At 32.7% G+C, this 18,677-nt stretch overlaps 3 protein-coding genes across 6 annotated transcripts; 1 reads left to right on the forward strand and 2 right to left on the reverse strand.

Moving 5' to 3' along the window:
- Positions 1–783: 783 nt before the first annotated feature.
- LOC142519304 (9-cis-epoxycarotenoid dioxygenase NCED2, chloroplastic-like) lies at positions 784–2,841 on the reverse strand. The gene has a single exon (XM_075622274.1). It carries the CDS (start codon positions 2,759–2,761, stop codon positions 983–985), a length of 1,779 nt encoding a protein of 592 aa, XP_075478389.1. The 5' UTR covers positions 2,762–2,841; the 3' UTR covers positions 784–982.
- A 5,924-nt stretch (positions 2,842–8,765) lies between these two features.
- Positions 8,766–10,494, forward strand: LOC142519264 (F-box/kelch-repeat protein At1g30090-like). Of its 4 annotated transcripts, none has more exons than XM_075622224.1 (2): positions 8,766–8,843; positions 8,927–10,494. In XM_075622224.1, exon 2 carries the CDS (start codon positions 8,974–8,976, stop codon positions 10,144–10,146), a length of 1,173 nt encoding a protein of 390 aa, XP_075478339.1. In that variant the 5' UTR covers positions 8,766–8,843; positions 8,927–8,973; the 3' UTR covers positions 10,147–10,494. The 4 variants fall into 4 exon arrangements, with proteins under 4 accessions (XP_075478339.1, XP_075478342.1, XP_075478340.1 ...); XM_075622227.1 differs by having other exon boundaries at positions 8,769–8,843; positions 8,931–10,494; XM_075622225.1 differs by having other exon boundaries at positions 8,796–8,831; positions 8,910–10,494.
- Positions 10,495–11,009: 515 nt separating this feature from the next.
- LOC142518408 (dammarenediol II synthase-like) lies at positions 11,010–17,730 on the reverse strand. The gene is made up of 18 exons (XM_075621191.1): positions 17,494–17,730; positions 14,441–14,629; positions 14,267–14,356; positions 13,993–14,187; positions 13,812–13,896; positions 13,557–13,723; positions 13,275–13,463; positions 13,037–13,150; positions 12,826–12,945; positions 12,609–12,731; positions 12,430–12,528; positions 12,285–12,344; positions 12,106–12,152; positions 11,864–12,007; positions 11,581–11,758; positions 11,418–11,498; positions 11,217–11,300; positions 11,010–11,129 (listed from the first exon to the last, which is right to left on the reverse strand). Exons 1-18 carry the CDS (start codon positions 17,692–17,694, stop codon positions 11,010–11,012), a joined length of 2,286 nt encoding a protein of 761 aa, XP_075477306.1. The 5' UTR covers positions 17,695–17,730.
- Positions 17,731–18,677: the final 947 nt, after the last annotated feature.

Raw genomic sequence — 18,677 nt, forward strand, 5'->3', positions numbered from 1 at the left:
TCTTTCTTTCTTTCTTTCCTAGAATAAAATTTGAAATTCTGATTATTTGCCATGGGCCGGGCCATATATTGCCTAGGAAAATATCATCCATAGTACACATTTATTACTGGATTGATCCCCATCGAGGACTTTTCTACGCCAACTTACGTCATAATTAAATTGGTCGATCGGGAATTAATATTTCCTATATTTTTTATGAGCTCAAAAGTATATATAGATTATGTAAGTTAAATATTTTACTAAATTTAAATTTTTTAGAAAGTATATGAGATATAGTTGTTTTATTTTAGTTACGAATTTACTAAAACAGGAAATAAAAAAAATACCAAAATTTTAATTTAATAGAGATTTTTTTAAAATCCAATTTAGAATCTCACGTTTAATAAATAACTAGTTAATCTGCACACGCTATGCGTGTGCGTACAACTTTTTTTTATCATTATCGATGGATTAAAGTGAAATTTGACAAATTATGGTGGGACTAAATTGATATTTGAATTGTTGAAATAAAAAAAAAGTGTGTGCTGAAATTGAAAAAAAACAAAAGTGTAATATTAGTATCATATAAGGGTAAAATTTAAAGAAAAAGATGGTGTTCTCTCTAGGTAGTTATTATCATGTCTTCACATTTAATAATGGTTCGTTCCATCCTACATGTAGGGGCACTACCCCATGATAGAATCAAGGGTCCAAATTTAACCACATATACATGGAATCTACTAATTTTTTTAAAATTACAAATGTGATGAGATGGAGTAAAAAGAAAATTACAGGAAAACAGAAACCAGCTGAGCTTCATCACAATCTGTAATATCTAAAGCCTCAAAAAAAAAAAAAAAAAAAAAAAAAAAAAAGCTAAAATTTACACTCCCCACCAAAAGAAAATAGCTAAAATCAGTTCAAAAGGGGAGAGTCCGAGGAAGTTGCTGCAAATATACAAATCCTTCTGGCATCTCTTCCCTCCATTAGCGTATATATCTAACTACACTTGATTTTCTAAGTCCTTAGAGCTTATGAATGTGCCGTGAAATCCGTATGGAACTCTCGACGGAAGCTTTATCGAAGCTTCCAGCTTTAGTGTCATCGCGTTTATGATCTGTAGCTCTGATTTCCACACTTTTTCATCATGCACGAATGAAAGAATATACCCATCATCTTCACTTTCTAAACTCGAATTTCTTGGCACAAAAAACGGCTCCCCGCCGTATCTTCGGTCGCCGTAGATGAATTTCTCGACTTTTCCTGTTGAAAGGTCGACTTTTGCGAAACCTGAAACATTGGGCCATGGCTCAGCAATGGCAAGATAAGCGTACCTTGTTTTTCTGCCGAGCAGGTTCCTGTTCACCATTCCTGCCTCTAAATTTATTTGTTCAGAGGATTGGATCATGGGCTTCCTTTTTGATTCCCCGGTTTTAAAATTCAACCGGATTTCTGATAAAACGCTCTTCAAATTTTCATTGCATTCGTTGAAAATGGAGTCGGGGGGAGTCATGCATGAGCCGATCACCACCACTTCGTCGTTCTCCGGCTCCTCCCAAGCATTCCACAAGTGAAAGCAAAAGGTATCCGGACACTCAATCCATATGATGTCTTTAGAATTTTGGGCAGTTTTTGATAAGATTCCGAATCTGGATCTCTTGTTCTTGTCATATACAACTGGGGAGCCCTTGTTGATCATCTCTTGAAGCTTGAACACCACTTGCTGGTCGGGAATTACTAAAAAATTTTCAGTTATGGCGAAATCGTGCATCATGGTGGGGACATCTAGCGGTATCTCTACATCTGGTGATTTCTTTCCATCGGTTGAGAATTTGAAGTATTTGAGGTATGGCTTCTGGACGACGTCGTAGCTCAAAGCAAAAAGCTCCCCAGAAACAGGATCGATTTTGGGGTGAGCTATCATCGTGTTCTGCAATTGCTCCGAAAAATCGTAACGCCCAATTGTTTCAAGATCGCCAGTGGGATTGATCCGCACTTGATAAGGAAGATCATCTTCGGACATCGCTAAAAGTCTTCGATTGAAATATACCAATCCCGCGTTCGCCACCCCAATTCCTTGGCTATAATCCAGCAACCGGAATAAGCCTCGGGTGTAGAATAGCAACAGCCGGGCGATACCTGAATGCCCGTGGAGCTCTCCAATGGCTTTCGGGAAAATGGGCCGACCCAACTCACGTTCTTGGACCAGCCTTTGAGTCTCTGTGAACCGGCAAGCGTAGCCAATGGAGTCTTTTCCATCGATGGTGACGGCATGAATCATGCCGTCGCCGTCAAATAAGTGGTGTCCGGAAAGTGGTTCGTGTAAAGGGTTGGCGCCGTTTCTTAAATAAACGCCATGAACACATTCGGGGATTGTCCCGACGACGTGAAGGTTATGCCGAACTGGTTGTTCCGGCACCGGAGCAAAATTCCCGGCGATTTGGACTCGTGGGTCGGACGTTTTAGGCAGTGGATTCTGGCGCTCTCGTGAAATCAACGCGCTTTCCACAAAGTCCAGAGCTTTAGCTGCAGCTTTTTGTAGAAAGTTCCATTGCTGCGGAAATGGTGTGGCCACCGATCGATCAGTACCCAGGTCCAATTCTGGCGTCTTGGGGAAAGTGAGTAGAGAAGGTGCGTGCAAAGCACAGTTGATTTCAGCTCTTCTTGTGGTATTTCTCATTGAAATTGAGTTCGAAGCAAAGGACAATTGGACATGAGATTTGGTTGAAATTGGCTGAGAAACATGGGCTGTAGCCCATGAACTGGAGCTTGTTTGTGCCATCCAAGAGACGGAGAGAAGATTAGTTGAGAAAGAGAAGTGAGTTTTAACTTTCAATCTATGGGGACACAGAGAGAGGAAGGGGTTTAAATAGAGGAAGAGGGAGATAGGTTTCAAATTTCAATCATATGTCATCAAACGATTTTGTTCATGTTGGTCACGTAAAAAATGACATATATATTAAATGCACAAAATCATTTATTCAATTATATAAATGAATGATTATGATTATCATTCAGTATATATGTTAATACATGTGTTATGTGTTGAGTGAACGATGATATCATTCATTTAAATAATATATGTCAAGCATTATCTAAGAGAAGCGGACTTGACCGTTTTGTGCAAAGGGTGCCTAAACTTTTATTAGCAAGCATATTTATATTTTTTTAGAGTGGGTCTTTTGTGAGACGATCTCACGAATCTTTATCTGTGAGACGGGTCAACTTTACCGATACTCATAATAAAAAATAATATTCTTAGCATAAAAAATAATATTCTTTCATGGATGACTCAAATAAGAGATCCGTCTCACAAATACAACCCGTGAGACCGTCTCACACAAGTTTTTGCCAACTTTTTAAACTATATTTACTTTTTTGGTATTTTTCAAATTTATTTATTTGCACTTCGTATTGAGTTTTTTTTTTTTTTTTAATATGGAAAGTGGTAGTAAATTGAATCAAAATAATAATTTTATAGTTAGTTTTAAAAAAATTCGTTTAACCAAATATTACAGCTACAAATACACTCTAAACCATTACTTATATATATACGCATATTGGGAATTAACTGTGTACACACAGTGGATTGATTGTAATGACAGAATGTTGTATTAATAAAGGTGAAGAAGAAGGTGATGAACTAAAAACTGGATTGGAGGAGCATCGGATTAATGATATGTAACCAGATTCGAAGTTAGACTCCATAGCGCATGCAAAACGCCTAAGAATACCGGAATTATCACCTACGTTCGCTTTGAATGGATCAAGTCTTTATGGTCAAATAAATATACAAATTTTAATTTCATTCGAATATTTATGACCTTAACTTATAAAATTATGAATTATCATGTTTAGTAAACTAAAGTTTTTGTAATATTAAAATAATTTTAACTTTCAAACACATAAAACTTAAAAAATTAAGGACGTCAATGGGTTCATGCATGAGTAAGACCTGACCACGGTTCCAAAATAGATATTATGGTTCCAAGGAAAGTTGAAATTGAAACCAAACAGCTTGGTTATGTGACCGACGATTTTGGTTGAGAAAACTAGCAAGTGCATTAGGTCATATAATAATATAGGCGGATGGAGTCCAAGTCATTCCTGCATAGACTATTATCGAATTATTAAGATATAAATTATTTAATTTAATCTAGGCTAAATAAAAGAAGTTATTTTAATGACTAATTAAACTAATTAAAATAAATTTAATTATTCTAAACCAAATAACACAATTCAATTAAACGACAAATTAAGCTTATGAGAAATTCAATTTTTTTTTAAAAAAATCATGAATACACAACGATACCAAACATCAATTATTGTCACGTATATTGGATTTGATCAAATAAGAGTTATTCTAAAGTCACGATGAACTTAATTTGAAAGTCATATTTCGACCCGGACATTTTCGTGATGTTGCTAATAACCAACGAATGACAAGTATTTTTCTTTGTGTAGATTCAAAAATTATCTATCTTAATTATTAATCTATTTCTATAACTAATAATCATATTTTTATTTAACAGTATAACTATTTCTAATTGAATTTAGTTCAATAAAAACGCATTCAACAACAGTGGAATTACAGCTATTTGTCTAAAACTGTACATTGAAACCGAATGTCATTTTTAGTTGGTTTAACCATATGTTTGACCAATATTTTTGAAGCTATTTTCATTATATTTTCTTTCGAGTCAAAATCAAACAGCAGACATGTAATTATTTGACCATATTAAATGCAAGAGTTTAAGCAAGTCCATGTTTGCTTAAACTGCATGTCCCCTACATGCATAAAGAGTTGCCTGTCCTGGAAAAATGTTTTTCACATTTGAGTTTACCTCCGCACGCTTTCACAGGATACCCATTGTGTGTTTCACATGCATGCAACATCATCAAATGTGGCTTTTTCTCCTTTGTGAAATGTAACCATCATGCCCATGTTCACACGGATTGAGATATTTAGAAGAAAAAAAATGGACTTGGTCAATCCGATAAGCTTCAATGAAAATAATTGATTCTGATTTATCATTTCAGATATCATCTACGTTGGATACAAGAGACTAAAGACACCAGAATCCTGATTTCCGATCCTCAAATTTTGATTGACAAAGATCATACTTGCATAAATGTACGATGGAGCATCATTTTCTTATCTTTATTATTTTTATTATTATGTCTTGTCTACACTTATAAAGTAGATTTTTGTCCGCAGAATTAAGAATTTCACACCCATCAAAATCAATTCCACCACACTTTCTACTCCATATATTTTTATAAATGAATTTTATAGTCTAAGTGGAGCGTGATGAATCTAAGAGTCGATTCCAATAATTCTGTGGCATTCACCGCAAGATTCAGTGTATCTTGATCGATACATATATCTATATTTTCATTAAAAAAAAAATTTAATGCTTTTATTTGTACGTCTCTTATTATATCACGCCCTGTGATTAAGGGCAACCAAGCCAGATAAGAGCAGTTCTAAAGATCAGTGAGGAAATGTTTCCCTCCGAGTGAAACAAAACGTTATTTGACCATATTGAATTTGTAAAAAGTGTAATTTATTAGATAAAATTATAAGTTAATTTTTAATATTTAATTAAATTTAAATTTAGGTTTTACTTTAAAGAATAAATCAAAAAACACCCAAAAGACATTATGTTTAAAACATTTATTCTTAACATTTGTATTTTATGTATTATACAACCTATTAATTGACTTGAATAATTAAAAATAATAATAATAATACTAATTTAAAACATTTTTCACACTTATAACGCATTAAACCTTTTGATCTTGTAAAATTTTGAAACTTGATCGTAATGTTTCATGTTTTTTAAATCTAGCTTGGTTAAGAGAGAGCCAGAAACATGACAACACAAAAAATATTAAAAACAATCACGAGAACACATTTAATTTAAACAAATAAATAAACATATTTTAATTAAGGTGTGGCTTAACTGGTCTCACTGTCAGTTCAAGCAACAAAAGTATACTGTGATTAAAGAATTGAGTAGGTGTCTCGTGAGACGGTCTCACGAATTTTTATCTGTGAGACGGGTCAATCCCTACCGATATTCACAATAAAAGTAATACTCTTAGCATAAAAAGTAATATTTTTTCATGGATGACCCAAATAAGATATTTGTCTCACAAAATACGACCGTGAGAACGTCTTACACAAATTTTTGCCTAAAAAATTTCATGTCGTAATTACCGCTAAACCTTAATTTCTTTTGCTTATGATGACGATTGAATGCGTGTCGTTATATATACCACACCCAAATGCATACATTCGAATACATTTCAGGGCACGTTAGGGATTGAGCGGTGGTATTGTTTGATGTGTATAAAGCTGTATGTTAGCCACCATTATTGAACCAGTTTAGACTGGATGTAGGGTTTGATAAGCACAAAAATAGATTCAGTGTTTGGGAGGTGACAGGGGCGTAGCCTAAAACTTTTGATTTGGTGGGCAAAATTTTGTTGCGATTTTTGTCGTTATCCCGATATATTTGGTAAAGTTTTATCTAGATATAATAAATAATTCACACAAAATAATTGCTCAATTTGACTACAACATACACAAATAGAAATCATTGAATCCAAATTACTCCAATACACATTATTTAATCTAAGAACATTCTTACAAAATATTCAACTCAATATTAAAAATAATAATAATAATAATCCCAACACGCAACCAACGATAACATTAAAGGCAAAAACTTGTGTGAGACGGTCTCACAGGTCGTATTTTGTGAGACAAATCTATTATTTGGGTCAATCATGAAAAAATATTACTTTTTATGCTAAGAGTATTACTTTTTATTGTGAATATCAGTAGGGTTGACTCGTCTCACAGATAAAGATTCGTGAGACAATCTCACAAGAGACCTACTCAATATTAAAACATCACACCCAAATTTTATCAAACAAAATCATTTCTCAAATATTTAATACAAACCGAAAGAATTTCATATTTGTTAAGACAAGAAATAGCTTCATTATTAATTCCTTCAATATATATATATATATATATACTCGGACCATTTAAAAATTATTGGATTAACTAATAAAAAATTTTGGCCCCAAATTAAATTCTTGCTGGGTAAAAGCCTAGCTTTGTCCACACAATAGATCGGTTAGAGATTCTCAGGCCGAGCTAAGGGAGCGTCAGCATGCCACATTAGAAATCATGGATCGGTAAAAGTAGCAGATTTACATATTAGGGCATCCGCATCCGTAGTCATTAATCTATGTTATTAACTTTCCATCTCTTCAAAAATTATGGGGTCCACGAGCCACATAATCATTATATTAACACTCTCACATTATTAACATACAATCACATTCATTTAATATCAACTTTCATTATTTATGAGTCCCACTGTCCACTTACTCTTTTTTTTATTTTATATTAATTAAATATCTTTCAAATTTTGTTAAAAATTTTGCAACAAATATTATTAAAAATAAATACTATTATTATTTTAAAAATAACTTAATTTTAATATTAATTAAAATATTATTAAAAAATAAAAAAAATTTCGACTCTTTTATTTAAAATATTATTAAAAAAATGAAAAAACAATTTTTTAATAGTTTTATTGATCATATGTAGAAATTTTAAAAAGAAATGCAAAAGAGCCGTTTGCTTTTGTAAATAATATATATTTTTTTTAAAGGATTTAATTTTCACACATATATATATATATATATATATATATATATAAGAGTTAAGTGAAAAGAGCCGTTTGACCTTTTGTTTTCTTTGAAATAATAACATTCATTCTGATGAATTTTTAGCTGCCATGTCAGCCAAGATTAATAATGTGTAGACCCACATTGATGCATGAATATTAATAGGCGTTAAGAATCACCCATTAATGCACCAACGTGGGTACCCTTATACGTTATGTTGTGAAATGTTGTCTACACCTTTTGGACTTACAGGTATTTGTATCTTCTGCGACTCTACGGAAGCTAGCAAGACACATTGAATCCAACTGCAGACTTGCGACCAAGTGGCACACTTGCGCTAGAGATACAGACTTTTGTGGATTTGGACATTTTCTTTTCTCTTCATGATTATATGCGAAGATTGGCAAACGGGAATGCTTTTTTATATATATATATATATATCTTCAAATGTAGATTGGATTTCTAGTAACATTCCTAGTTGACTTAGACATATTGTAATGCAAACACATTATGGTTTAATTCTATGAATATTTTCTATATAAAAATATATATTTCTTCACATTGCCTTTAGTTGTGTAATTACCTTCCTTCGTCTTTCATTGTTCAAATGAAGGCAGTTTGAGATAATTAAACTGTTCAAAACAAGAGTCGATTATATAATATTAAATAGTTGTCTATTAAAAAATCTAGAAATGTTTTCATAACTAATTATTCAAAATTTATCGTATATAAACTATAGTAAAAGATATGATAATATATTTTTTTATGAAGTGCATAGAGAAAAGCATATATTGCTGGACCATGATTAATTATATTGGATGAAATATAATTTTATTTGAAAAGTTATCCCAATGAGAGGTACGATTGCATGTTGTATATTTGGTCATTTTTGTAACAGTTTTCAGATATTTGAATAGATATCAACTGTGTGCTTATCTTATTTCTTGGTGCAGGCTGGATGTGCTCGGTACGCGGGCCGAAATACATGGAGGCCCAAATCAGCCCGCAATCAAAACAAGGGTGGGTCTGGACCTCATTGTTAATTAATTAAAAAACAACAAAATTATCCAGCCAAATATGTCAGAAAAATCACCCCTTTACCCTCGTTTCTTTGCGGAAGCCGATCAAGCTGTTCAATCTTGGTATTGTTTTCTGTAAGTAATTGCTTGTGATTATATATATTTTTAAAATTTTCATTCCTTTGATATGTATTTTTGCAGTTAATTGGTTTTTTGAGTTAGGGGAGAAAGATCAAATAGAACAAATTTCGGTGCACAAACTGGCATGGGGGATTCTCAATTTACCTTGTCCCCAAAATTTAGGTTAGCTGCGATGCGATCCAATGTGTTAGATCTTGATTTGGAATTTGAACTATCTGATAGTGGATGTTCTCTGATTCCGGGACTCCCTGATGATGTCGCTCTTCTGTGTCTTCTTCGGGTTCCAGTTGATAATCATGGAGCCTGTAAGGCTACTTGCAAAAGATGGTATTCGTTATTTGGCAGTAAGGAGCATTTCTTTAATTGGAGAAAGGAGCTTGGGTTTAATGATCCATGGCTTTTTGTATTTGCGTATCATAAATGTACCGGAAAAATCGAGTGGAAGGTTCTTGACCTTACCCACTTCTGTTGGCATACAATCCCTGCCATGCCTTGTAAGGACAAGGTCTGTCCACAAGGTTTTAGGTGTGTTTCCATCCCACACGAGGGTGTTCTCTTTGTTTGTGGTGGTATGATCTCAGACGTGGATTGCCCGCTTAATCTAGTTCTAAAGTTTGTAGTGTATAAGAATCGATGGACTGTGATGAAAAAGATGATCACCGCAAGGTCATTTTTTGCTAGCGGGGCCATCAATGGGATGATATATGTCGCCGGAGGAAACAGCTCAAACTTGTTTGATCTCAGTTCAGCTGAAGTCTTGGATCCAAAAAAAGGGATATGGAAGCCAGTAGCTAGCATGAGAACAAACATGGCTGCATATGATGCGGCAGTTCTTAATGGGAAGCTCCTCGTGACTGAAGGTTGGTTTTGGCCTTTGTATGTGGTACCTCGAGGTCAGATTTATGACCCACAAACAGATATCTGGGAACATATGGCTACTGGACTTCGAGAAGGCTGGACAGGCTCAAGTGTGGTGATATATGAGCACTTGTTTGTGGTTACAGAGGATGAAAGAACAAAAGTAAAGGTTTACGATGGAGACTGTGATTCTTGGGATGTAGTAGAAGGACCCCCTTTGCCGGAGCAAATTGGCAAACCTTTCTGTGTCAACTGTTGGGAATGCAAGATCTATGTGATTGGTCAGAATCTTCATGTGGCTGTGGGCCATATAAGGAGGCTGAACTCAAGCACCGCAACTGATGAGAAACACAAATTTTTGGTTAAATGGCAAATCGTGGATGCACCTGAAACCCTTTTTGATCTAAGACCATCAAGTGCACAGATTATATTTGCTTAAGACTCGTTTCTTTGTTTTTATGTTCTGTTTGCTGACATTATGCTGCAGCATAATTATATAGGATTAATCATCAATGAGATGCAGTGTGTAGCTGTTACTTGTCGTGAAGTTGTCTGCATGTATTGGTTAGAAGCATCGAGAATCAAGGAAACATTAGCAAATAGTTAGCGTTAGTTAATAATTTTGATCAGTCATATCATTAACTTAATATATCTTTTTTTGGTATAAGATCATGTGATTGATATTTAGATTCCATTTTATTGGCCGTTTGGCATCAGAATAATTGATACTGCGCAACTTGTGTTTCAATGGCCTGAATAGTGAATAACACGAACACAGTTTTGTGAATTGTGATCATCTTTATTAAAATATATATTTGAGGTATTCTTTCATCCCAACGTGAAACATTTGATTAAGAAATTGAAAATTTTATCTTGTTCTTTATCTTCGAGTTATTCGATTGTCATATCAAGCTACGAGCATCCAAAAAGATGGGGCTGAGATGTGCACCAAGCATGCGTAGCCATATAGGTTTAATTCAGTGGTCCTATATTTTCATGCCTATCTTCAACTATTTAATCAAAAATAAAATTGCATTTTACCTATACAAATATTGTTATTAAATTTAAAACCCATGAAATTTATGTAGATTTGAACGATATCGATACTGATGATATTACCAGACTCTTGAGAATAAAGTACTGGGCTTTAATTTCTCTGTTGGTGAAAAAAAAAGGGTAATGAAATCAAGATAAATGTTCTCTACTTGCCAGCATTATTATGATATTTTGGATTCTGGGGTTGCAACTCGTGGTTGGTTCCTGCAGAGGGGGTAAAAAGTAAGAAAAAAGATTTCTAATTATTTACAGGCTTTGGGATGGCCACACACGTTTACGATACTCCCCGACTGCCCATAGTGGAAAAATGTTTCTGTATTGGGCGTAATGCAGCATACAATTCTTCATGTAAACTCCAGTGATTTCCTGTATTTTTTATTATCATATATAAACTTTCACTATTCTGTTTTGTTTTTAAAAGAGCCGAAGTTATAGAGATAACAAGTCAATTACCTGTTGAGGGAAATCTCCATCTTCCGTCTGTGCGTTGATTAGCAACTTTGCTGCTTTGTGCAGGGGCGTGGGATCCCTTTCCGCCTGGTTTATTATAATCACTAGTCAACCATATGCATGTAGTTGTACAATTTTGGTTTAACTTAATCCCCCCCGTTTCCCTTTGAATCGGGTGACATCTAGAAAACCAGGAGTCTATACCTGTCCACCATACATGAGACCAAGCATTGCCCACGATGTCTGCACTAAATTTGTGCGGTTTCCTTCTAATGGTGTGTATTTCTGTAGAAAAAAAAATTTAACTTGTTCCTTGGAGAAATCGGAAATGAGCACCAAAAATATGTGAAACGATTGTAATAATTACCATGCTTGGGCAGGACTCAAGGTTCTCCCCCCATCCACCTTCTTCATTTTGTGTTGACAGGAAAAATTTTACACCGTTACGAAGTGATTTGCTGTTTTCATATGTCTTCCCCGCTGCAGCTAATCCTCCCGACACAAAGAAAGTGCCATACAGAAAGCAAATTCCCCAGTAGCCATACCTGTGATTTGTATTTGGTGTTAGATTCTTGACATCCCAAGACTAGTATCTCATGTTTCTGAGAACAAATGTCGACAGAAAATGAAAAAAAGGGAAAAAGCCTCACCATGAGCCATCAGGCCACTGTCTTTCTTCAAGAAAGTGCAATGCCTTTGACACGGAGATCTCTATTTCTTTCTCCCGGTGGCCTGGATGCAGTCGCTTGAATGATACAAGAGCGTGGATAATGGAAGCAGTGCACTCCACATGCCTACATTAGGAGTAATCATATAAATACCAAAAACAAGATAGAGATACTAAAAAAAAAAGTAAAAGAACAAAGGAATTAAACTAGGGATAAGAACTTACTCTTGCTCAACGACTATATCAGCAAAGAGTTCCGAAGGATTCAAAACCTGAACGAAACCAGGGAAAAAAAAGTTTACCCTGTTACACAATTGTAAATTTTGTCATGTCTACAAGTCCTCCCTTTTTGAGGTCTTTTGGTCTGCACCTGTATATCATGATTTTTTTGTTAAAATGCTTACCTGCAAATATGGCTGTGGAACTGGGGGTTCCCAGATAGCAAATCCACCGCTCAAAGGACTCTGGACAAATAAAACAGAGCTCAGTTGTACTAATCACCAAGATTTGAGTGCATAAATTCATTCATGTATGACAAGAAATTCATACTTGTAAATAAAGAATCACGTTCACAGCTTCGTATAGTCGCTCAACGTCAGGTTTTTCTCCTGAAATTTCTGTTGGCATTTGTGACAGCAAAAGCAGACACTGCTTAGAATAAAAATATCAGATTCGAGTGAGCTTTCATATTCCTGATCATACTATGAAAAAAGAATATTTGGACACACCTTTAGCGCTTCGGCTGTGCAGTCTGATACAACCCATCCCTGATCTTGATCAGAGAAAGCCCATGCCCCTTTAGTAAAATGCCGATACATGGCTTTAAAATCGCCTTTTGGATTTTCTTTTATCTACATGATTCACAAATGAGATTAAATCCAGGACTTAAAATAAACCTTTAGGCAATATTTTATCACGTTTCATCTTTGGTTTCTTGAGACGAACCTGGGACTCTTTAATGTAGAAGTGAGCCTTCTTAAGACAATCTCCGAATTCCTCCACCATGCCAGTTGCAATTATTGCTTGAGTGGCTAGAGTAGAGTCCCATATTTGACTTCCGAAACTCTAGCGTAATCAACAAAATAAAAATCTCTCACTGTTATGTTTTACTCCTACAAGAAAAGCTTAAATGATATTTGGTATGTATTTTCCGTACTTGCATTTTCATGCCATCTTCTGCAAGCCAAAGGTAATCTGGAACCCTGGCCAAGTGATTCTTAAATTCATCGCAATTGGGATCGCGCGCCCACCAGCACATCATTTGCAAACTCTGGATCAAGGCAACCCATTCATATGTATATGCATGTAATAAACACCCTCTTCTTCCATGAAATCCATTGAATATGTAAGAAGGAAACTAGGGAAAATTTTGTTCAAGTGATCGAAAATATTACTTTTTCTACACATCCAATGGTTATATAACGGCTCTCCTCTGATCCATATCTCATATAGTTGATGGCCTTATCCAGAGCCTTTTGTCTAATCTTGTTCAAAGGCCATCGCCTCATTACCGGCTCGGTAAAATAATTTAGGGTATCCCAAAGCAGATCTTGTACGAAGGTGTGAGGGTAGTAAACATCTTCCTGCGTTGAAAAGTAGAAATTTTATAAGGCAACCCTTACCATTTTTTAAAGGAAATTTCAGATTTTCTTAGCTTATGCAGTCTAATCCCCCACCTTACAACAATCATGGCGTGCATGGTTCCAGTTTATTTGATCGTATGGCTTAATGTGAATCTCTTGCCTGATGGACATTACCAGGTCCGTGAGTGGTCCGTGGTACTTTCTACCGTATAAATATGACATGGGCATATACGTTGTGCGACAATAACACCACATTTTTGCTGCATTTTATTGAAGAACACGTGCTTGTTAGATTACAGAAGAACATATTTTTCTGATAAAATGACACATGAGTCCACTCTAATTTACCTGGATGATAAGGAAATATTGAAGGGAAAAGCCAGAACTCAGCTGGGAGTGGGTTGCAGCCATCCCAGTCATACACTCCAAGGACCTGATACAAGCAAAAAAGTTGGGATTATGTTCATTTTTTTTGTTCCTTCTCGGATTGTTCGTTTGTTATTATAGGCTTATTGGGGTTTTTTTTCACCGAGAGGTATGTCTTCCCCCAGGAAGGAATTCCCGTGGCGCCACCATTATCGAGGATCCAGTTACGAGCCCTCGCCACTGCACCATTGCCATCGTCAGCTCCTTCTCCCAGTAGACGTATAGCGACGTAACAAAGTGCCGATCCTATCATTGTGCTGTGTCCTTCAATGTAAAATCCCCATCCGCCATCCTCGTTCTTTATGTAACAAGCAGCAAAATTTTTTAAGTGCATGCAGTAAAAAATTAATAAGGATCTTGATTCGGGGCGAAGATACCTGATGATTGTAGATGTAGCGGATCATCTCCTTTTTGTGCTCGGGTGTCAAGTGCGTGTTGATTGCTCCACTTATGTATAAAGCAATAATCTAATGTCACGGAAAAATACATGTTAAAAAGTTAAGTTCACCGTTGCCATTTGAATTTAGTGAAGGTAAATTATGGCAGCTTACGAGGGGAGGAGTGAAAAACATAGGGCCAGCATTTTCAGCCGGCCAATGGCCGTCACTTGCTTGCACGGCCCGATTCAACCTCAGAGCTTTCTTCACAGCAATGGTTACTTTTTCATAGGTAATTTCCTCATTTTCTCCAATTCGAACAGGTGGTATACTCATCAGGTCAATCCCACTTTCCTTTTTAAGCTGTTGGATAAAATTCAATATTACTTCTTGGAAGTCATATTTTATGTACACGAGTGTTCGGGGCCAATCGAACTGACACATATTCTAGAGATGTAAACGAACCAAACTATTTGTGAGCTATTCGAAGCTCGATTCGATAAAAACTCGTTTGAGCTCGTTTAATGAGGCTCGTTAAGATAAACAAACCAAACTCAAGCTTTACAGTATTCGGTTCGTTAGCTCATGAACATGTTCGTTGGTAAGTTCATGAGTAATCTTTTAGAGGAAAAAATAATAGTTTTGATATTTGATTTATTGATTTGGCATATTATCTATGAAATATATAGAAAAATCTATTAAATTTATTTATTATAATAAATTTACAAATTTTAATAAGAATAATATATTTTTCTTTATATATATAATTTACTTTTAATTAATTTAATTAAAATTTAAATGTATAATTCATATTTATTAAGCTTGTTTAGGCTCGATAAAGGCTTGAATAAGCTCGTGAGCCATGCATATATTCGTTAAATAAAGCTCGAGCTCGGCTCGATTATAAACGAATCAAGCTCAAACATTCAAGAGTTCGGTTCGGCTCGACTCGATTACATCCCTACATATTTCTATAAACTAGGAATGATCACCTATGTGCAACGATGCACGTAGGTGACTAATAATAAAAAATAAAGATTTAGATAATTTTTAAAATCGTTTGAATAACATCTTGTTTATAAGTATTTATTAATCTAAATATATCAAAACACAATAAATAAAAATACATGATGACGATAAATCGAATATATTCATTTATTTATATAACATTTTTCAATTCGTGTGATTATAACGTAATGATAAGCTCTATCAAATTAACAAAGATATTTTTCATCCAAATATTATTCACAATGAAAAACAATAAAAATAAAATTAATAGAATAATGAATATTACTAAAACCAAAATCACAATATTTTTAAATGAAGTGCATCTAGAGATTGTCAAATAAAATTCTCTTAATTAACTAAATTATCATAATGATGTTAAAATAAAATCACTAAACTTGTTATTATGGTAAATATCAATTTTGTTTTTGCTAAATTTTAACTCCTTGTGAATTTTGTTTAACTTTCTCTTTTTTTAAAAAAAAATATGTATTATACATAGTTAATTTATATCATAATAGATCATTTGAAAATTAATATTGATGATTAATAATTTCATGTTAAATGAAAAGTTAAAATAATATCAATCAAATAAATATGTGTAGTAAAACACATATACGTAACATTCAGTTTAAAAATATCATATATAAAAAATTTAATTTCTAACAAATGATAATAAATTAACACTATAATTAATATTTATTATAAAGATTATCTTAATTAAAAAATTATAAGGATTATCTCATAAATTTAATACAAAAATATAAATAATTTTCATTCTTTTTAATTTCTCATTAATTTCTTTTTCTACTGAATAAAGTTGAAATAACTCAAAATAATCAAATTATATTGAAAATAAAATATTAGAAAAATTTGCAAAAGAGCATATACAATCTGCATGCTATCAATATCCATTTTGATTGGAAAAAAACAATAAGAAAAATAATATTTTCTCGCATAGTTTTTATAACACTTGTAGAAAAGTGTAAGCTTGAGATATATATTGAGACATTAATTAATATCACAATTTATTAAATTAAAAATATAAAAAAAATATCATACTAATGTATTTGTAATATTTTTCGTCAACTCAACTAAAAAATGAAATAAAGTTATTCTCATTTTCCATCTCAACCCTTAAATCAGAAAATTAAAAATTCACCAAAATAAATAAATGAAACATTAATTAAGTAATGATGTGTAAAAGTGTAACTAAGAAAATTCAAAAATCAAATTCATATATTTATAGGTATATAGATCTGCTAACTTTTAACTCCTTGCGAATTTTGTTTAACTTTCTCTGTTTTTTTAGAATACATATTATAAATATTTAATTTTATATCAGAATGGATCATTTGTAAATTAATATAGATGATTAATATTTCATGGTAAATACATTTTTATATAATATCAATCAAATAAATATGTGAAGCAGAACACATATATAAATAAAATAATAAGTAATACAAAGTTAAAAAATATCATATTTAGAAAATTAATTTCTAATGAATGAAACTAAATTATTATTATAATTCATATTTATTAAAAAAATTATCTTCGTTAAAAAATTATAAGGATTTCTAATAAATTAATATAAAAATAGAAAGTAATTTCGTTCTTTTTAATTAATCATTAATTTCTCTGTCTAGTTGAAATAAATCAAACTAATCAAACTATACGAAAAATAAAATATAAGAAAAATTTGCAAAAGAGCATATAGAATCTACATGCTCTGATCAATGTCCATTTTCATTGGAAAAGTACCATAAAGAATGACATTTTTGAAGTTTGATATGTGTATTAAGACATTAATTAAATATCACAATTTATGAAATTAAAAATAAAATAAAATATCATACTAATGTGTTTGTAATATTTGTCGTTCATTCAACTAAAATAATGAAATAAAGTTATTTTTATTTTCAATATCAATTTTTAGATCAGAAAATTGAAAAATCAAATAAATAAATAAATAAAACATTAATGAAGTAATGGTGAGTGAAATGATAACTAAGTAAATTAACAATTCAAACTCATATCTCACCTAAATAAATAAATAAATAAATAAAACATTAATGAAGTAATGGTGAGTGAAATGGAAACTAAGTAAAACATCAATGAAGTAACGGTGAGTGAAAGGATAACTAAGTAAATTCACAATTCAAACTTACATATATATATATATATATATAGATAGTATAGATATAGATATACACATATACCTGCATCCTCATGAACAAATCAGCGCATGAATGAAACCCCTTCTTTCTGTGCTCAACGAATTCGTCACGAGCTTTTTGAAATTGATCGAGCTCTTCCGGAGTTCCCCCATTAGGATCATACTCCCAGATTTGCCTGCCTACAAAATTATTGGTGCTATACAAACACGGGCCGTGGCCTTCAGCAATCTTGAGCCTCCACATTTTTCAATTTTATTCTTCTGTAATCAAATGATAATCAACACGATTATTCGTAAATGAAACATATAAAAATCTAAATTTAGTGAACGTTGATTTCTTCAGATTTTAATGGTTCAGCATATGAGAAAGGGTTTTGATATATATATATATATATATATATATATATATATATATAAAACACTATGATTATGGAAATGAAATAATCGCAGTCAACATTATTGAAATCTGTTTTAAATGTTGATAGAATATAGTAAACATCGAATCATACTTATAATAATAATAATAATAATAATAATAATAATTGAATAGTCAATGGGTCGATATGAAACTTATAATAACTAAATCATACTAATTTCCTATCTATAGAAGGATGATATACAAAGTGAATGTGTTAAAGAAATAAATTGTAAGCCATGAATAAAAAATTAAACCATAAATTCTTGGTATGTACGCAAACAAGATTATATTTTTTTAATTGGTGTATTCACAAATTGAATTAGCTACACTAGACCATACACATTTGAGCTCGACATTCTATTGATTTATTACAAATTTAATCCTGTTAATTAAATTAATGATATAATTCAACGATGATTACGTATAATAATTAACAAGTAACAAAGCATGTTGGGGGTGGATCTGTGCAAAAGTCAAAGCGCAGTCTCACAAATTTCTCAAACTTATGACAGACATCCAATGATGAATTTTCAATTATTCGAAAAATATCAATAAATCCCCAAAAGAATATTTTTATTTGCAGTCAGTCTCTGTCAGGAAAAATATGTGTCCCGTATTTCTTGATCCACCAAAAAAATATTTATTCACTCCATTGACCAATATTTTTTTCTCGTCTGAAAATTGATACAAAATATTGAAAATATGATACTTATTTATAATATTTGAGTATCACTTCTTTCATATTTGGTATTAATTAATATATGATATTTAAGTATCCAAACAAGTAGAATAAAAAATCTTATCTTTTG

This window comes from Primulina tabacum, chromosome 11, assembly GCF_025594145.1.
Source record: "Primulina tabacum isolate GXHZ01 chromosome 11, ASM2559414v2, whole genome shotgun sequence".
NCBI lineage: Eukaryota > Viridiplantae > Streptophyta > Magnoliopsida > Lamiales > Gesneriaceae > Primulina > Primulina tabacum.